Below are 20060 nucleotides of genomic sequence, written 5' to 3'. Positions count from 1 at the left end.
CAGGATGTTGTCTGGGCTGGTGAGTTTTAGCTATGAAGATCATAGAATTTACAGTGCAGAAGGAGGCCATTCGGCCCATCGAGTCTGCACCAGCTCTTGGAAAGAGCACCCGACCCAAGGTCAAACACCTCCACCCTATCCCCATTACCCAGTAACCCCACCCAACACTATGGGCAATTTTGGACACTAAGGGCAATTTATCATGGCCAATCCACCTAACCTGCACATCTTTGGACTGTGGGAGGAAACCGGAGCACCCGGAGGAAACCCACGCACACACGGGGAGGATGTGCAGACTCCGCACAGACAGTGACCCAAGCCGGAATCGAACCTGGGACCCTGGAGCTGTGAAGCAATTGTGCTATCCACAATGCTACCGTGCTGGATAGACTGGGATTGTTTCCTTGGAACAGAGGAAACTGATTGAGATTTATAAAATTATGAGGGGCTTAGATAGAGTAGACAGGAAGAAACATTTCCCCTTGGTGGAGGGATCAATGACCAGGGGCATAGATTGAAGGGGCAGGAGGTATAGAGGGGATGTGAGGAAAACCTTTTTCATCCAGAGTGGATGGTGGGAGTCTGGAACTCTCTGCCTGAAAGGACAGTGGAGACATTGGGCGGCATTCTCCTGCCGGTTCCGCCCGTCGACCGGAGAATCACGGCCGTGGTCCAAGGACTTCTCCATTGTCCTGTCTCACCCGTGGCCTGTATGACTCTATAGAATATTAGAACATTCTCAGACAGAAGCTCACTTGTGATCGTCACAAAACATTGTAGGTGTTAGCAGCTTGTAACTTAAGTATAACCTATACTACTTTGCTGCTTGTGTAAGCTTATTTTATAATTGCAATAAACATTTATACTTTGGAATAAGGCAACTTCCAGTTCCTGAGTATCAAAATAGAATGTAATATATATAATAGACTCATGGGAAAAAGACAAGAGAAGTGGGGACTCAGTAGGTAGCTCTTCTGACAGGGTGCTTCCAGAACGTGCATGAAAGAGAGGGACGTGCTCCTTCAAAGTTGAGCCACAGGTCTCGCTGTTATAGTAGGCGTCAGTTGCAACATCCAGCTGCACCTCCAGAGGTGGTTATCCAATTGCAGTATCTGATTTGGGATATCTGCTTACACCTCCTGGATTAGAAACATTTGGTGAGTGGGTTGTGCTGCTCTTCTTATTTGGTAATTGAGGAACAAATGTGGAAATTTGCTGATTTCATCAAATTTGAGGGGGTATGTGACAAATTGTGAGAATGTTTGTAAGAGGCTGCAGGTTGACTGGCCAGCAGGACGAGGCAACTGTTACAGTTCAATGGTGAAAAAAAAATCAGAATTTTGTTTCTGGAAGAAATAAAAAAGGAAGTACAACAAAATGACATAGAGACTAGTCTAAGTGATTATCAGCCAGTACGTTTAACATTTGCAGTAGGGAAAATTACAGACCTGAAACAAGATGGCACATCCTTATTTATCAAGTGCTAACTGGGTGCCTGAAGCTCCAATAGGGCAGGCAGGAAATGCGAGCTTGTACGAGCTGGAAGTGTGTCACTGCTATATTGGTGTAGACAAAAAGACGGCGAAGTCTGCCTCCTGTCTTCACATTCGAACCATGCAGAACGCTGCAGACACTAACCCACCCCAATTGGCATCACCACCCTCCTAATCCCAGTCACTTCTCTTCCCAGCTGCTCCCCACCTTTCTCAATCTTGGTCTAGTTGCACTTTTGGTTGCTCCATCCATTCCTTCTTTGGTCTCTTTTAAGGACTTTCTTGGGGCTGCTGCTGAGTTCTTTTCTCTGGTGACCTACCTGCGAACGCTAATTAGAATCATTGAACCTCAACAGCGCTGGAGGTCATTTGGCCATTCGTGTCTGCACCATACTCTCTGAAAGAGCACCCCATCTAGGCCCATTCCCCCACCCTATCCCCGTAACCCCACCTACCCTGTACATCCCTGGATATTAAGTGGCACTTTTATCATGGCAAATCCACCTAACCTGCACATCTTTGGACTGTGGGAGGAAATCGGAGCACCAGGATGAAACCCACGAGACACGGGGAGAAACCACAAAGCCAGTCATACAAGTCCGGAATTGAACCCGGGTCCCAGGCGCTGCGAGGTAGCAGCGCTAAACACTGTGACACCGTTCCTGCAACATGTCAATTCGAGGGTATAAGGTCTGAGGCCCATTATATGCCTCATGTTTGTCCTTTCACGAACAAGGATTGTTCCCTGCATCAGTTTCAGGCTGTGAGCTAACTTTTAGACCACAATCTTTGCCCGCGGGCAAATCGATTCTCCCAATTGGTGACTAAGTGGTCCCACCAGCGGGATTCCCGCTGGCGCTGGTAGCGACCCTGACATGTCATTCAATGGCAATCAGAAATGTTTTCCCCCTCAATTGGGTTTTCAGTGCCATTCAATGGCACACGGGGTTTCCACTGGAACTGAGACTAATCACTTTAACAGATCCCGTTCCTCAGAGACTGGGGTGCAGGATTTATAGGGCGCCCCGGGTCTCAGAATGCTGCTGCAGCACCCCCCCTCAGATCGCAGGCAAGGCCCCTCCCTCTCCCGGAGAATTCCGGCCTTTAATTAGGTATGACAATACTTTGTGCAGACTTCCCGCGGTGGGTTTGGTAGCTGGTAGGCGCATAAATCTGGTGGGTTGATCATCTTGCACGCAGGTGGTACGAGTGCCATTTGCATTCATTTGCAAGTCACAAATGCTCATTAAAACAGCGCCTGCCTTCCAATTTTAGGTCATGCCTGCAGGAACTCACCTCGGCATCAAACCTGACTGTTAGAGTGGCACGCACAAGGCAATCCTCAGCTTATCAGACTTCCAAGGTGAATGCAACAACATCATAGCGTTGCACTGTTCCTCATGCACTGTTTACCCTTCTGCCAGGGCAGTGCCCTCCATCTCCATAGAACATAGGACATACAGTGCAGAAGGAGGCCATTTGGCCCATCGAGTCTGCACCAACCCACTTAGGCCCTCACTGCCACCCTATCCCCGTAACCCAATAACCCCTCCTAATCCCTTTTTGTTCACTAAGGGCAATTTATCATGGCTAATCCACCTAACCTGCACGGCTTTGGGCTGTGGGAGGAAACCGGAGGAAACCTACGCATACACGGGGAGAATGTGCAGACTCCGCACAGACAGTGACCCAGCGGGGAATCAAATCTGGGACCCTGGCGCTGTGAAGCCACAATGCTATCCACTTGTGTTACCGTGCTGTCCTAAGTCTACCGAGCCAGTCTTCATAGACAGCACCCTGCTGCTGGACCCATGGACCTTCCTGTGTCATCATCTCAGTCCAGTACTGTGCCTGAGGTTAGGGAATATAGTTCAGCTATTGACAAACCCCCCCCCCCCCCCCCCCCCCCGCCCCCCCCCCCCACCGTCTTCGTCAGAACAATCCTCACATCCCCCCTGACCTTACCTAGTACTCCATCCCCAATTGTTGCAATAGGTGAATGAGTCCCACACCACAGTTCTGTCCAGATAGACACTGGTGTGTGGCACAGGGGTGGTAGGGGGGTTGCAATGTGGGAGGAGGGTTGTGCAAGGAGTGTGAGAGGGAGACATCAGGTCAAGGGCTCATTATAGCATGTAGAGGGGCAAGGGGGCAGATGAACACGAACAATGGGAGGCAGATGGAAGACTGAGGTGAGTGAAGCTGTATCTCAAAAAGGCTGCATGAAAAGCTTACAAACAAGGGGGTCAAAGGGTTAGCACATCATTTACTGGACGGGGATGGATGAAGACTCCAGAGGCGGTGGGTAGAGGTCCAAGTGGGGCAAGGGCACCTCCTTGGTCTAAAACGTGGCAGATGGAATTCAATATCAGTGGACATGATTCATTTTTGCTGCAAAATATAATTGCAACAATGAATGTTTTTTTCAAAACCAAATTATAATTAAGGGCAATTTAGCATGGCCAATCCACCTGCACTGCACATCTTTGGATTGTGGGAGTGAGACCCACGCAGACACGGGGAGGATGTGCAAACTCCACACACGGGGGCCGGGATCGAACCAGGTCCTTGGCGCTGTGAGGCAGCAGTGCTAATCACTGCACCACCGTGCCATCCGCCACAATAAATGTAACTGTGGAAGCAGGCTGGAGTGGGTGGAAGAAGAACAATTTGTGGAGTGTAGAACTCCTTTGGTGAGCCCAAAAGCTACTAAACCTACAAGTCAGCATTAAGTCAAAAGATATAAAAATACTACTTCCTTTTTTGAATGTGTGACCAAAAAGTTCCGCCTGAAAGTCTTCTCGTGTTGAGAAGGAAACCGTGGACATTGTGTGGTGAGAACAGAAATTGTTGGTAGCATAAGAAAGCACTCGGTGCATCTATATTTCTACACCCACAAAGAGATGGAGAAGGTAAATCTCTCTTTAATATGTAAATTATCACTTTTATTTTGATGACAGGCTTATTTGTTCTGCTTTCCTAGTTGATTTTCGTGTAAATGTATGTGACATCGTAGTTTCAATAATGGGATTGTAAATACCCAACATAAGATTTAGAATTAACTGTTTAATTTACACCCTAGTACACATTAATTGCCACTGTTCTATTTTCAGATAGCTGTCACCAAGTTTCCAGCCGCTAACACTGACAGCAATTTTAACCTTGCCATGCTTGACCCTTCACTGTTTGAAACACCCTGTGAGACATCAGGCATCAGAAACTTTGGGAGTATTTTTATGCCCTGTTTTTATTCAGTCATTTTCGTGGCAGGGCTGCTTGGGAATTCATTGGTCATTGTGACATTTGTTTATTATGAGAAGCTGAAGACCGTGACCAATATCTACATGTTGAATCTGGCGATTGCTGACCTGCTCTTCCTCTGCACCTTGCCATTCTGGGCAGTCGATGCATACACTGGATGGATTTTTGGAACTATTGTGTGCAAAATTGTCAATGGGGCATATACTGTCAACCTCTACAGCTGTATGCTGATACTCACCTGTGTGAGTGTCAACAGGTACAAAGCCATTGTTCAAGCAACAAAAATGCTCAAGAGTAAAAGTAAAAGATTTCCAAGTAAGTTTGTTTGTGTAGGGGTTTGGGTGATTGCAATCATTTTGACTCTTCCAGAATTCATATTCAGTGAAGCATATAATGGTATGTCCGATAAAACCATCTGTACTATGTTGTATCCTGTCAATTTTGACAGCATCGGCAAACTGCTAGTGTATGTAGCTCAGATGACAGTGGGATTTCTGATACCTTTTGTATCCATGATCATTTGCTACTCAGTCATTGCAAAAACTTTGCTCCAAGCCAAGAGGTTTCAGAATCATAAATCATTAAAGATTATTGTTGCAGTTGTAGTTGCATTCGTGATATGTGAACTGCCATTCAACATTGTCTTGTTGATGGAAACTGTACAGATCTTCAGTGAAGAAGTCGCTAGTTGCGAATACACCACAAATGTAGACTATGCAATTATTGTAACAGAGAGTATTGCATACATACACTGTTGTCTCAATCCTATTCTTTATGTATTTCTTGGAGTGAAATTTAGAAATAGTTTTCTGAAGATTTTAAAAGATAGTGGATGTCTCAGTCAAAAGCAATTGGCTGGTTATCTGAAAACTGAGTCTGAGACATTACAACCTATATCGGGTATCTCTGAAACAACAACTTTGCATCCTTTATAGCGGACTCAGGATGTATCAGGATCCATAATTGTAAATTTTAGGAAATAGCTCTGGAATTCCACAAGGGTTATCCCAGTCCCCTCCCATAAATTTACAGCTCTGCCCAAGTGGCTCACTGGGAACTCATGTGCCTTCCGTGGCATTATAAAGATAACAACATTGCCATTGTCTCCTTCTAATTCGGCACTCCCGTTCCTCTTCCACTTGACGTTCTTTGCAAATGCTGGAATATGCTTTCAACTGTATCTATACTAACTCAGTGATAGAAAAGTGGCTTTGCAGGGTTTTGGCATCGCAGGAACCTTTGCGCAGCTCATTAAGGGTGTGAATTTGGCCTGATTGGGGCCCCCCCAACCGCTCTAGCTTTGGTGGGCAGCTGAAGAAACACCATAAACTGGAGATATTGTTCGGAATTCTCCAGCCGTTGGGATTCCCTTTTCCCGCTGGCAGTGCACCCCCACCCGCAGGTTTTCTAGGTGGCATAGGGTGGCTTAATTGGGAAATCCCACTGACCAACGGCAGGAAGAGAGTATCCCACCGCCAGTGAACAGCGTACCACTGAGAAACACACGGCTGGGGAAACGTGGAATCCTGCTCATTACCTACTTTCCCTTTTTTTCTGAGTTTCTCCGATTTGCTGCTGTGGTTGTACCAGCAGTTAAATTGGATTCTGGCCGTCTTACTCACAGTCGTGCTTAACACCACACCTATTAAGTAGAAAATGTTTATTTTAGTACAGGTATGTAATCACACACATAAATATCTGGCAGGTTTGTTCAATATGATGAAGTGTACCACTGTCGCAATCCTATTCTTTCTGTGTTTCTTGGTGTGAAGTTTGGATGCAGATTGTATCAGCCAAAACTAATTGGCTGCAGTTATGAAATAATGACGTGAGACATCACAGCCTGTGTAAAATGCATCTGGTGTGGTTAAGAATTAAATCACACGCATTTAAGTGAATTAGCAGCATTTCGAAAAGGGTCACTAATCTGTACGTAATTTTTAAGAACATTGACCATTTTTATTTCAGATTTCTTACATTTGCTGTTGTGATTTTAGATGTATTTTTCTATAAATTTCTTTGTATGTACTGGAATTTTATATGCCAATTAAAAGCTCAAAATTGGAGGATTTTGAAAAACAAAGCATTTTAAATAACTTGTATTGTTTCAAATACATATTTTTGTTACGGGCGTGATTCAGCGACCCTGTGGCGCCCCGCGGATGAATCGCACGCGAGCACCAAATCGGGCTTCGTACGAGTCACCCAACTCGCTTGGCCTGGCGCGATCTGGATCTCGCCCATGACACTAGCCGCGCCTGGGAGACCTTGCTAGGGTGATGTTTAGTACTGGTCCACCCAAAGGGCACTTGAAGGGGTCTCCTTGGCCATTGGACGCCCCCGGATGATCAGGGACAGGGCAGAGTGGCACCTTGGCACTTCCAGGGATCAAGCCTGAGGGTGCCTTGCCCGGTAGTGGGGGGTGGAGGAGTTCCCGGGGGCCACCCAAGGTTGGGGGGGGTAAGGTCAAAAGAGCAGGGTGGGGGTGAAGAAAGATCGAGGCAGCCTTCCATTGTGGCACCCTGATATACGAAGAGCCGTCAGCACACCAACGGGAAATCTCTCTCAGTGCAGCCTTGGTGGGGAGAAATTCCCGAAGCGAAAACAAACGGCAAAGTGCCATTGGATAGCGGGACGTTTCTTGGTGCTGCAACCGCTGAGAAACACTCTGCTAAACGAGCCATTCAGCAGACTTTAACTGGAGTCCACTGAATCGCGCACTATATTTGCAATTAATCTGCCTTCTTATTATATTCTTTACAGTGCAGTAATAACAATGGATTTGAATTTATCCCTTTAGATTTGATAAGGATTTTCATTCCATAAGCTGTCTGTAGTAGTTTATTACTGAAATGCACAACCTCAAAAATTTGGTTTTCTTAATAATAGTCTTCTGATTTAAATACTGGGTTAGAATCATGTAATCCATACAGTGCAGAAGGCCATTTGGCCCATCGAATCTGCACTGACCCTCTGCAAGAGCATCCTACCTAGGCTCACTCCCCTGCCCTATCCCCATAACCCCACCTAACCTGCACATCCCTGGACACTAAGGGACAATTTCAGCATGTCCGATCCACCTAATCTGCACATCTTTGGAGTATGGGAGGAAACCGGAGCACCCGGAGGAAACCCACACAAGCACGGGGAGAACATACAAACTCCAGATAGACATTGACCCAAGGCGGAAATTGATTGCGGGTCCCTGTCGTTGTGAGGTAGCAGTGCTAACCACGGTGCCATCCTATTTAATCTTTTCTTGTGTAACATAGGTAAAAATAAAAAAAATTGTTCGTTTTTGGTTTATCGTTACTGAGACTTGCATCTGAATGTGACTGCCTGCCATTATTTGCCCTGCTCCACCACCCCACCTCTCCCAGTAGTCTGAACAATGTAGCAACAGGTACGGATTTCACCTTGGCCTTGGCATATCATTCCGTTATAACAGAAGAAAAGGAAGAGCAGCACATGTTGGAGGCAAGGAGAATCCGGCATCATGTCAAATTAAAGCAGGACTCACCAGGTCCAATGAGGATTTCTCTGGGGAGCTCTGCGCCAGAAGGATTGGCCTCTCTCTGGTCTGCTCCATTTGCGGCTCAAGCCAACTCTTCAGGATGCTCATCACCTGCCCTCTCAGCAGCAATGAAGGTAATCACCGCCCTCAATGTTTCCAAATTAAGGTCCTTTCAGGCAGCCTTGGAAGGTCTCTTTAATCTCTGCAATTTACTCCAACGGGGAATTATTGGCATGCAAAAGCCAGGTCACTGTCAACTTTACAGCAGACCAGTTAACTTGCTGAGCTTTGGGATGAGATCCAGGCACCAGAGAGAAAGGATCAGAGTTTTTGGGGTTGTTAAATTCTCCACCAATTTGGAATATGAAGTACCCCCTCACTTCAGCAAATAGAAAGGGATTCCATTCAATAAATAGGAAGTAGTGCTTGACACCATTTAGAAGATTCAGCTCTCCTTGACCTCTTCAAGCATCTATCTAATTCTAGCTGCAGCATCACCTGCAATGATTCCCTTCCCATTCCTTCAGTGTTATCTTTGTCACCTCCCAAGGAATGACCCCCCTCCTAATTCACATCTACATACTGCCGCTCATCATCATCATCCGAAAACACATCAGTTTCTTGGTGCAAGTTGATGATATCCACCACTTTTACCTCTGTCTAAAACCAGTGTTGGATGAGTAGAAATTTTCTACAACTGAATATTGGAAAGACTGAATCCATTAGTTTGTGATCCTGGGACAAATTCCGTTCTCTAGATACCAACTCCAATGTTGGCCCCGGCCACTCGATGAGGTTGAAGCGATTTCGCAAACCTGTTTGACCCTGAGCTGAGGTTTGACCTCACATTTATGCCACCACTAATCCTACTTATTTCCACTTTTGTAACTTTGCTTTTGCTTCAGTAAACTTCTAGACTTGACGACTTCAGCAATGGCTGGCCTCCCACATTCTACCATCTGTACACCTGAGGCCATCCAAAACTGTGTCTGTGTCCTAACCCACGCTAAACCGCATTCACCCACCACCCCATTGTTCCCAGTTAAGCATGGTCTTGACTTGACTTTAAAATTCTCATTCGTGTTTTCAAATCCCTTGCACACAGTGACACAAATAGTCCTGGCAGGCTTAGAACCTACACACCCAGGTGCCTATTTTCCAATGCTTCCAACAGGGGTGTACAATTGGGAAGTGTGTCCTTTTTCTGGATAGGGATCCTAATCAGACCGCTGCATGCTTGAATGATTTTGAAGTGCTGAGCTGTAAATTGCCAGCATTTAACTCTCAAATTTATGGAAAAATTGTGTATTACAGTATTTAGAGTTACTCATCCAAGGAGGAAGATTAATGAAACAAGGCTGACACCATGTTTGTGGAAGCTGTGAATCAAAGCCCACTAAGAGAAATGAATGAATGGTTTGCAGCTGAAGCATCTGAGGGGTTTAAACGTAGGTCAATATTTTTCTCCTTCCAAGAAAGGACATGTGGTGCTTCCTCTGTCTGAGCCAGCAGGTGTATGCCCAGGTGAGTGTTACAGCAGTGATTTCTTTTACTACCCCTGTCTTTGAGACAGGGGTCTCTTTTCTGAGGTGGTCAGGGGGTCTCTGTGGGGTGTCCCTTTAGTTAGGGGGTCTGTGTGGGAGATACCTTTAGTTAGGGAGTCTCTCGGGGGGGGGGGGGGGTCCCCTTAGTTAGGGAGTTTTGGGGGATCTCCCTCTTTAGCGGGTCTGTGGGCGTTCTATTTCAAGAGGGGATCCCCCTATTTAGGGGGTACGGGGAGGCTCCCTATTTACGGGGTCCCTGGGGGGGGGGGGGGTGGTCTCCCTATTAAAGGGCTCCCGGGGGGCACGTGGGTCGGGTCAGCCCTGTACTTGGGGCAAGGTGGACACACAGAAAATCTCTCCCATGTTGTGTTCAGGCTGGGGATGGGGGGGAAGGAGGTTGGGGATTCTTTTCAGGGCCTCGGAGGTTGGGACGCCATTTAAAAATGACGTCCCAATCTCTCGCTACACTGGGAGTTCCGGTGAATGCCGGGAAATATGTGTCTAAACGGGCTCACTCGGGGACTTTGTTCCCTTTTGGGAAGATTGTGCCCCTGGTCTCCCAAACGGAGAATCCTGCCCATGTCCAATTAGATGATGCTTGACCATTAACCAGTCTTTTTCCCATTTTTAAGATTTTGATATCTGGTAAAGAGAACTGTTCAAAACATTTTTTTATAAATGTCTTCATGATATTTCTCCACGTTTGCATGCAGCAGCGTCCTCGAGATTGATATTTAATTCCTGGAGACTTCAGATCAATCCTGAACGGTTGTATTAATCTTTATTGTCACACGTAGGCTTACACTGCAATGAAGTTACTGTGAAAAGCCCCTAGTCGCCACATTCCGGCGCCTGTTCAGGTACACAGAGGGAGAATTCAGAATGTCCAAATTACCGAACAGCACGTCTTTTGGGACTTGTGGGAGGAAACCGGAGCCTCCGGAGGAAACCCACGCAGACATGGGGAGAATGTGCAGACTCCGCACAGACAGTGACCCAGCCAGCAATCGAACCTGGGACCCTGGTGCTGTGAAGCCACAGTGTTAATCACTGAGCTGCCGTGCTGACCACAATCATGGTTAGCAATTCTACTCATGGATGGAACCCTGTCCTCGGGCACGGATAGCACTTAAATGGTCAAAGTTGTGTCCAACTGGGTAAGCCACTACTGATGAGTGCAGGTGGAATAGTGCACTGAAAACGGTTCCGGTGACGGCTATGAAGGAGTGTCGCACATTTGGTGGCTCCCGCTCTGGTCGGACATTTGGACCTTTTCCCCCGATTTTCTACCGGATTTGAATTGTAAAACTGATGACAGAGGAAATTGTGTACTGAATTCCCACATCGGTGCATGGAGAGAAGGACTACAAGTGCTCGTAAAGGCAGAAACAGAAAGACAGAGAAAGCTTGGGCTGAAGCTGCAGCGGGAGACAGCATGGCGGAGGACCGGACCTCTGGTTTGTCAACCCAGCAGTCAACGGAGCCGCTGATGCAAGTTATTCAGGAAGGCTTCGCTAAGCAGAAACAGGACTGCTTGAGCCCGATAAAAGAGCCATTGAGCGGCTGGAGCTTAGATTGGACGCCCAAGATCGGGCGATCCAGAAGGTAGAGAAGGCGCTGGCTGAGCAGGAGGAACATCAAACTGTGGTGGAGTTGGAGGTGGGGATGCTGAGAGACCAGCAGAAAAGGCTCCTGGAGAAGGTGGAGGTCCTAGAGAATAGGTTCCGCCAGCAGAACTTGAGAATCGTTGGGCTCCCGGAGGGGTCCGGAGGAGCGGGCGGTGGGGCATACATAGTGGGTATGTTTGAGAAGCTGCTGGGGGATGGGGCATTCTCCCGACCCTTGGAGGTGGACAGGATTCACAGAGCGCTCCCCTTGAGGACAATGGTGGTGAGATTCCACAGGTACTTGGATAAGGAGCGCATTCTACAGTGGGCCAAGCAGACATGGAGCTGTAAGTGGGACAACAGTATCCTGAGGATTTACCAAGACCTGAGTGTGGAGGTGGCCAGGGGAAGAGCAGGCTTCAACCAGAGCAGGTCGATCCTTTTTAAGAAAAAGGTGAAGTTCGGATTGTTGTATCCGGCCCGCCTCTGGGTCACGCACGAGGAACAGCACTTTTATTTTGAATCGCCTGAGGACGCGCTGGACTTCGCGAAAAGGAAAGGACTGGTGGTGGACTGAAAACGTTTGAACTTTGCTGCAACGTTCTTGTCTTTTTGTTTTTCTGTTCTTTTTTAGAAAAAAAGCTTCTCGTTTTTCGTTTTGTGTTAGCTGTTTGTAATGCCTTTTGCATTGATTTGGGACCAGCGGTAGAGCTGAGTGAGTTAATGATTTCATTTGCACTGTTGGGGGATGGAGGTGTGCTTGTTTAGATCTTGGTGTTTTTCTGTCGGGCAATTGTGTGGGGATTGTTTGATGTTGGAGTTTGTTTATATGAGCGGGGAGGGAACAATAGGTGGGAGACTATCTGGCGCAAGGGTTGGGGGCCACCAAGCTAGCTGGGCGGGCTAGCTCACGGAAGCATAGTGGGGGTGTGTGCATATGTTCGGTTTATTAGAGTGGTTGGGTTACAGAGTGTTGTTACTGGGGGGGGGAGGTAAATGTTCTGCTGACAAGGGAGGGATTTGGGCGAAGGGACAGAGAGGAGGTTGGGGGCGGAGGCTGCCTGGGGGCGGACCGGTGACGGCGCAGAGCATGGGCTGGAGGTGGATGGCTGATCGGCGAAGGGGGTGGGGGGGGGGGGGGGGGGGGCAATGAGCCCCCCAACTAGGCGGATCACCTGGAATGTTCGAGGATTAAATGGGCTGGTCAAGAGGGCACGTGTGTTCGCGCATTTTAGGGGACTGAAGGCAGACGTGGTAATGTTGCAGGAGACGCACCTCAGAGTAACTGACCAGATTAGATTGAAGAAAGGCTGGGTCAGTCAGGTCTTTCACTCGGGACTAGACTCAAAGACTAGAGGGGTCGCGATCCTGATCAATAAGCGGGTGGTGTTTGAGGCAGGTAAATATGTGGGAGGTCGGTACATTATGGTCAGTGGGAAACTGGAGGGGGTGCAGGTGACATTAGTAAATGTGTATGCGCCAAATTGGGATGGTGTGGAGTTTATAAGAGGATGCTGGGGAAGATACCGGACCTGGACTCGCACAGGTTGGTCATGGGAGGGGACTTCAACACAGTTATTTACCCTGGCTTGGACCGGTCAAGCTCGAAAACGGGCAGGGTGCCAGCAATGGCAAAGGAACTAAAAGGGTTCATGGAGCAGATGGGGGGGTGGATCCATGGAGATTTGGGCAGCCGAGGGTGAAGGAGTTGTCCTTCTAATCACACGTGCATAAAGTGTACACCTGGATTGATTTCTTTATTTTGAGCAGGGCCTTACTGGCAGGGGTGGTGGACACAGGGTACTCGGCGATCACAATCTCAGAACATGCTCTGCACTGGGTTGACCTGCAGGTTAGTAAAGACAGTAACCAGCGCCCGCAATGGAGGTTAGATGTGGGACTTTTGGCTGACGAAGGGGTGTGCGAGCGGCTGAGGAAAAGCATTGAAAACTACCTGCAGGTCAACGACATGGGGGAAATTTCAGCAGCGGTGGTCTGGGAAGCACTGAAGGCGGTGGTCAGAGGGAAGCTGCTCTCGATACTGGCCCAAAGGGAGAAGGCGAACAGGACAGAGACGGACCGACTGGTAAAGGAGATAGTACAGATCGATAGGAGGAGACCCCAGAGGCAGGGCTTCAAAGGGAACGGCGGAGGTTACAGGCGGAGTTCGGCTTTTTGTGGTAATCACCACTGTTTGTATAATACATGTATTAGAGGTAATACGGTAAGGGTCCTGTACTACAGGTACGGGGGTAGAACCCTGCCTGCTGGCTCCGCCCAGTAGGCGGAGTATAAATGAGTGTGCTCACCGAGATGCTACCATTTCGGTAGCAGCTGCAGGAGGCAACACATCTCTGCTTAATAAAGCCTTGATTACTCTCTACTCTCGTCTCGTCGTAATTGATAGTGCAAATCGTGGGCAGCACGGTAGCATTGTGGATAGCACAATTGCTTCACAGCTCCAGGGTCCCAGGTTCGATTCCGGCTTGGCTCACTGTCTGTGCGGAGTCTGCACATCCTCCCCCTGTGTGCGTGGGTTTCCTCTGGTTGCTCTGGTTTCCTCCCACAGTCCAAAGATGTGCAGGTTGGGTGGATTGGCCATGATAAATTGCCCTTAGTGTCCAAAATTTCCCTTAGTGTTGGGCGGGGTTACTGGGTTATGGGGATAGGGTGGAGATGTTGACCTTGTGTAGGGTGCTCTTTCCAAGAGCCGGCGCAGACTCGATGGGCCAAATGGCCTCCTTCTGCACTGTAAATTCTATGAATCTATGAATCAATTTATTAAGCAGAGATATTACAGCGATGGAACTACGCATCAAGCCAGATCGTCTACAGCTGCACCCTCAAGCAGACAACGCCACGTCGGCCTTCGACCATTGCATTGAAGCCTACATCGGATCAGCGACAGAACAACCCTCAGAAGCACAGAAACTCCAGATCCTGTACTCATGGATGAGCTCCGATATTTTTCCCCTTATCTGGGATGCGCCCAACTACACTGAGGCTATGGTGCTTCTGAAAGGGAACTACATCCGGCCGATCAACAAACTCTACGCCAGGCACCTCCTGTCCACGCGGCAACAACTCCCCGGTGAGTCATTGGACGATTTGGGGCGTGCCCTGCACATCCTGGCAAGGAACTGCGATTGCCAGGCAGTTTCGGTCGTTGAACATACTGAACTCCAGCGCCTCTTAGAAGGGGGCACGCTCGACCTCACAGCGACCAAGCAACTCATGGCCTCACTAATGGTAGCCTCCCATAATGTACAATCGTACGCCCCCGACCGCACGGCGCCCCTCTCATGGACATCGTGGGCCCCACCAGCGGCCGCCCCCAGCCAACCCCAAGCCTGCACCGCGTGGCAGCCAGCCAACCCCGGGGGGCCCAGAGTGCTATTTCTGCGGGCAGACAAATCACCCCCGGCAGCGCTGCCCGACGTGGAGTGCAATCTGCAAGACCTGCAGGAAGAAGGGACATTTTGCTGCGGTGTGCCAGGCCCGGTCGATCGCTGCTGTATCCAGGCCCATTGTTCCTGCACCCCGCACGTGCGGCCCGTGGGCGCCGCCATCTTCGGTGCCATTTTGGATGGCGCCTCAGGACCCCTGCTCGTCGGGCACCTCATCTGGCCGCTCATCGCCTGCCACCGCCGCTGACCAATCCGGGGCCCACCAACACCAGCCGCAGCTCGCCTCCATCACGCTCGACCAGTCCCGGCCACACAACCTCGCAACCGCGACGACGACGGTGAAAGTCGATGGCCACAAGACAGCTTGCCTTCTCGACTACGGGAGCACGGAGAGCTTTATCCACCCCTCTACAGTAAAGCGCTGCTCTCTCGCGGTTCACCCTGTTACCCAGAGAATCACCCTGGCCTCCGGATCCCACTCCGTGGAAATCCGGGGTTACTACATCGCCACCCTCACCGTCCAGGGCGTAGAGTTCAGCAACTTCCGGCTCTACATCCTCCCCAACCTCTGCACTGCCTTGCTACTCGGCCTGGACATCCAGTGCAACCTCCAAAGTCTAACTCGAAAATTCGGCGGACCCCTACCACCCCTCACCGTATGCGGCCTCACGACCCTTAAGGTCGACTCACCTTCCCGGTTTGCAAACCTCACCCCGGATTGCAAACCCGTCGCCACCAGGAGCAGACGTAACAGTGCCCAGGACAGGACATTCATCAGGTCGGAGGTCCAGCGGCTACTGCGGGAAGGTATCATTGAGGCCAGGAACAGCCCCTGGAGAGCCCAAGTGGTAGTTGTAAAGACTGGGGAGAAACACAGGATGGTTGTTGACTACAGTCAGACCATCAATCGGTACACGCAGCTCGACGTGTACCCTTCCCACGCAGATCTGATATGGTCAATCAGATTGCACAGTACCTGGTCTTCTCGACAGTGGACCTGAAATGTGCCTACAACCAGCTCCCCATCCGCAAGGCGGACCGCCAATACACTGCGTTCGAAGTAGATGGCCGCCCTTACCACTTCTTCAGGGTTCCTTTCGGTGTCACTAATGGGGTCTCGGTCTTCCAACGGGAGATGGACCGAATGGTTGACCGGTACGGACTGCGGACCACCTTCCCGTACCTAGATAACGTCACCATCTGCGGCCACGACCAGCAGGACCTTTTCAAATTTCTCCACACCGCCAAACTCCTGAACCTCACTTATAACAAGGAGAAGTGCGTGTTCAGCACCAACCGCTTAGCCATCCTTGGCTATGTTGTGCAAAATGGAGTTCGAGGGCCCGACCCCGAACGCATGCGCCCCATCATGGAACTCCCCTTCCCCCACTGCCCCAAGGCCCTCAAACGATGCCTGGGGTTCTTCTCCTATTATGCCCAGTGGGTCCCTAACTATGCGGACAAGGCCCACCCACGCATCCACGCCACAGTTTTCCCCCTGATGGCTGAGGCCCACCAGGCCTTCAACCGTATCAAGGCTGACATCGCCAAGGCCGCGATGCACGCGGTCGACGAGACCCTCCCCTTTCAGGTCGAGAGCGATGCATCAGACGTTGCTCTGGCTGCCACCCTCAACCAGGCAGGCACACCCGTGGCATTCTTTTCACACACCCTCCATGCCTCTGAAATTTGGCACTCCTCTGTCGAAAAGGAGGGAGCCAAAGCCCCCGAAGTCGGAGACCTGGCTAACTGACATGGCTATCTTTCTCTGTTTGGAGGAAATCAAGTTCGCCTTGAGAGGGTCACTGTTAGGGTTCGCCCGGAGGTGGCAACCGTTCGTCGACTTCTTCACGGAAAATTAATTGTCAGCAGAAGGGGGGGGGGGGGTTTAGTTTAGCTTTGAGTAGGGGGTTAATAAAGGTGGGGCCTGTAAGGAAGGGAGACGGCTTTTGCTTTATGTTTATAGATTCATGTATATTGTTCATTTTGTTGTTGTTACAATACCAAAAATACCTCAATAAAATGTTTATAAAAAAAAAAAAGAAAAGGCTGAAAACAAGTTTCTTGGAAGTTCAGCTGCTAATGTATCCATTTTACACTGATTTGGATCAGGTTTAGGCTTGCAGTAACGAGTGTGTAATAATCTTATCTGTGAGTCTGCATGCAACTCCCTCAGTTCGCCACTGGTGGGCGCAATGATTTTCTTAATCACAACAATTAGACCATAGTTTTAGCCTCAACCACCAACGACAAACATTAATTCCACAGACTCACAAGTCTCTGTGTAAAAAGGTTTCTCCTGTTCTCTATCCTAAATCAAGATTTAATATTGTATCCATATCATATTGATCTAGACATCCCAACTACTGGAAACAGTCTGCTTGTATCTACCCTCTCTCATTGGCCAGAATCCAATCAACCCCTTCCCTCTCCATGGGTGAGATGGTGGGCAGGCGCCATGCCTGTTGCCTACCTGTTGACACTGGTATTTTATCAGTGGTGGGGGATGCATTGGGCAGCCCACCCAACACCTTGGGCAAACTGAGGCCTCAAAGTCCTTTGTCAGTTTTGTGAGGGCCACGAAGAATCCAGCACGAGTTTTAAGGATACAAAGTAATAACATTTATTTACAATAACATATATATATATAACAGCAGCAGCAACTTCCCTTGCTGCACACTCCTTCCTGCTGTTTCCAAACTGGCCAGCTTTATTTATACTTGGAGTTTACTAATGGTTTCTCCGCCCCCCTCATTGGGGAAGCTCATACTCCCACAGGATTGTGGGATTGTCATTAGTCCCCAGCCAATGGCAAGTAGGCAGGTTATAACAGTCAGGTGCTGCTGGTATTTGACCAGAGGTGGGGGTGCCCATGCCATATGGTGCACTGCAAGCTGAGGGCGATCTCTCCAGTTTTGGCACTGTGTCCAATGTAGGCTCCACCCTCGTGAGTTCGCCCCCTTTTTCCTCTCGATCTCAGCCACCCTCACGCATGCCAGGTCCTATCAGACAAGCCCTGGTGAAACATCCCCTTTATTTGGGTGTCTAGTCCCAGCCACGCTCCGTAGCGGGGACTGGCTGCAGTCCCAGCAATGGCCACTGCTCCCAGTGGTATTGTTGGAACTAGAGAGCTGCCGGTCATTTGACTGGTGAGCAGCTCCTGCGAGTGGGGTTTCTACCCTGATGGGAGCTGAACCAATTACCAACTTCATGGCTATTAAATCAGGTCAGTGCTCCTTGGCCTTCCTGGTGAAGCTTGGGTATGGGCAAGAAACTGACTAAATGGGAGATGTCCAGGTGTGCAGAGTATTGTTTAGGGTTCCCCCGGGGCTCAATACTGCTACCATTACCCAGGACCATGAGTGTTTCCAGTCTTAAATTAAATTAAGATAATCACAAACCAGGAAGCACTAGACTAGGGGACAACAGAATCAGCAAAACAACATTTGGGAGAAGGATGAACAATAACATGTAATTTAATGCCTTCCATGTACCATGCCCCAGACTTGCTCTATATAACAAATATCCCTTTGCAATGAAGAGCGATATTTATGCACCTTAAAACAAAAACAAAATACTGCAGATACTGGAGATCTGAAATAAAAATAGAAAGTGGTGGAAAAACTCAGAGGGTCTGGCAACATCTATGGAGGGAGAAAAGTTAATGGGCGCGATTCAGTGGCCTTGTTGCACTCGAACGCAGTACACCGCCTGGAAGGTCGCTCGCTTCGTGATGGTCTGCTAATCCTTCACAAACTGGCACAGCACTGGTGGTGGAGGATGAGGCAGGGGCACACTGGTTAGTGTTATCTCATCATGATGACTCCGTCATGCAGCCAGCCCTAACTTTGGCTGTATCTCTGCTTGGTGGGCTGGATATCTATCAAGCATCTTTGATTCCATTAACAGACAGATAGCATATCTTTGAAGGAAAATGCACACTGGCTGCATAAAGAACAAAACACTTGTCAATAAATAAAAAGCAAATTACTGTGGATGCTGGAATCTGAAACCTAAGAGAAAATGCTGGAAAGTCTCAGCAGGTCTGGCAGCACCTGTAGGGAGAGAAAGTAGCTAATGTTTTGAGTCCAGATGACTCTGACAAGACCTGCTGAGATTTTCCAGCATTTTATCTTTGAAAACACTTCCCAAAACTGAAATGGCTTTATCAACTACTTAGCAGGCACCAAGGTTCTGTAACACTGCCTTGAATGGCCTAGTTTAGGCAGTGGACTGAATTAAGGACACCCCCTTGTCCTCAGGGGACAGAAAATCCTCCAAGCAATAACTCTGTTGTCAATGGGTTATCAATGCTGAGCTACAAGAAAATGGCTGTAATACTGTAAAAAGTTAAATAACCTTCCCAGAGTTGTCAAGGTAAGTATACTGTTCTCTGACTATCAGCTGAGACCTCCACCACCTACATTCCACCTAGCACAAGGCTCCCCTCCCCATATCCCCTCACTATCCTAGATTCAAAGATCAAAAGAACAAAGAAAAGTAGAGCACAGGAACAGGCCCTTCAGCCCGCCAAGCCGGTGCCGGCCATGCTGCCCGTCTAAATTAAAATCTTCTACACTTCCTGGGTCCATACCCCTCTATTCCCATCCTATTCATGTAGTTGTCTAGATGCCCCTTAAATGTCACTGTCGTCCCTGCTTCTACCACCTCCTCCGGCAGCGAGTTCCAGGCACCCACTACCCTCTGTGTAAAAAACCTCACTCGCACATCACCTCTGAACCTTGCCCCTTGCACCTTAAACCTATGCCCCCTGGTAATTGACCCCTCTACCCTGGGGAAAAGCCTCTGACTATCCACTCTGTCTACGCCCCTCTTAATTTTGTAAACCTCTATCAGGTCTCCCCTCAACCTCAGTCGTTCCAGTGAGAACAAACTGAGTTTATTCAACTTCTCCTCATAGCTAATGCCCTCCATACCAGGCAACATCCTGGTAAATCTCTTCTGCACCGTCTCTAAAGCCTCCACATCCTTCTGGTACTGTGGCGATCAGAATTGAACATTATACTCCAAGTGTGGCCTAACTAAGTGTGGTAGTCGGTATTAGGGGTATTACGGTATCTAGGTTGAGGCTGTAAGATCTTTGGTGCGGGAGGTACCTGAGACAGGAAGATCATTGGTGAAGCCTACCTGCTGGTTCCGCCCAGTAATGCGGAGTACAAGAGTCTGTGTCTCCCTAGCAGTTGCATTCTGTACCTGCGCTGCTGGGGGAAACA

The 20060-nt window shown here is 48.9% G+C and overlaps 2 protein-coding genes across 5 annotated transcripts in view; one reads left to right on the top strand and one right to left on the bottom strand.

Annotated features, from left to right (window-relative positions):
* fyco1a (FYVE and coiled-coil domain autophagy adaptor 1a) overlaps window positions 1-20060 on the bottom strand; it is a 353805-nt gene that overhangs the window by 102980 nt on the left and 230765 nt on the right. The gene's annotated exons all lie outside the window — the stretch shown is intronic.
* LOC140425548 (C-C chemokine receptor type 7-like) lies at window positions 4325-6815 on the top strand. 2 transcript variants are annotated; one of them, XM_072509964.1, is made up of 2 exons: window positions 4325-4405; window positions 4611-6815. In XM_072509964.1, exon 2 carries the CDS (start codon window positions 4661-4663, stop codon window positions 5687-5689), a length of 1029 nt encoding a protein of 342 aa, XP_072366065.1. In that variant the 5' UTR covers window positions 4325-4405; window positions 4611-4660; the 3' UTR covers window positions 5690-6815. The 2 variants fall into 2 exon arrangements, with proteins under 2 accessions (XP_072366065.1, XP_072366064.1); XM_072509963.1 differs by having other exon boundaries at window positions 4607-6815.

This window comes from Scyliorhinus torazame, chromosome 6 (genome assembly GCF_047496885.1).
Source record: "Scyliorhinus torazame isolate Kashiwa2021f chromosome 6, sScyTor2.1, whole genome shotgun sequence".
Taxonomy (NCBI): Eukaryota; Metazoa; Chordata; class Chondrichthyes; order Carcharhiniformes; family Scyliorhinidae; genus Scyliorhinus; species Scyliorhinus torazame.
The sequence above is the reverse complement of the archived record's forward strand: the minus strand, read 5'-3'. Positions and strand labels throughout refer to the sequence as shown.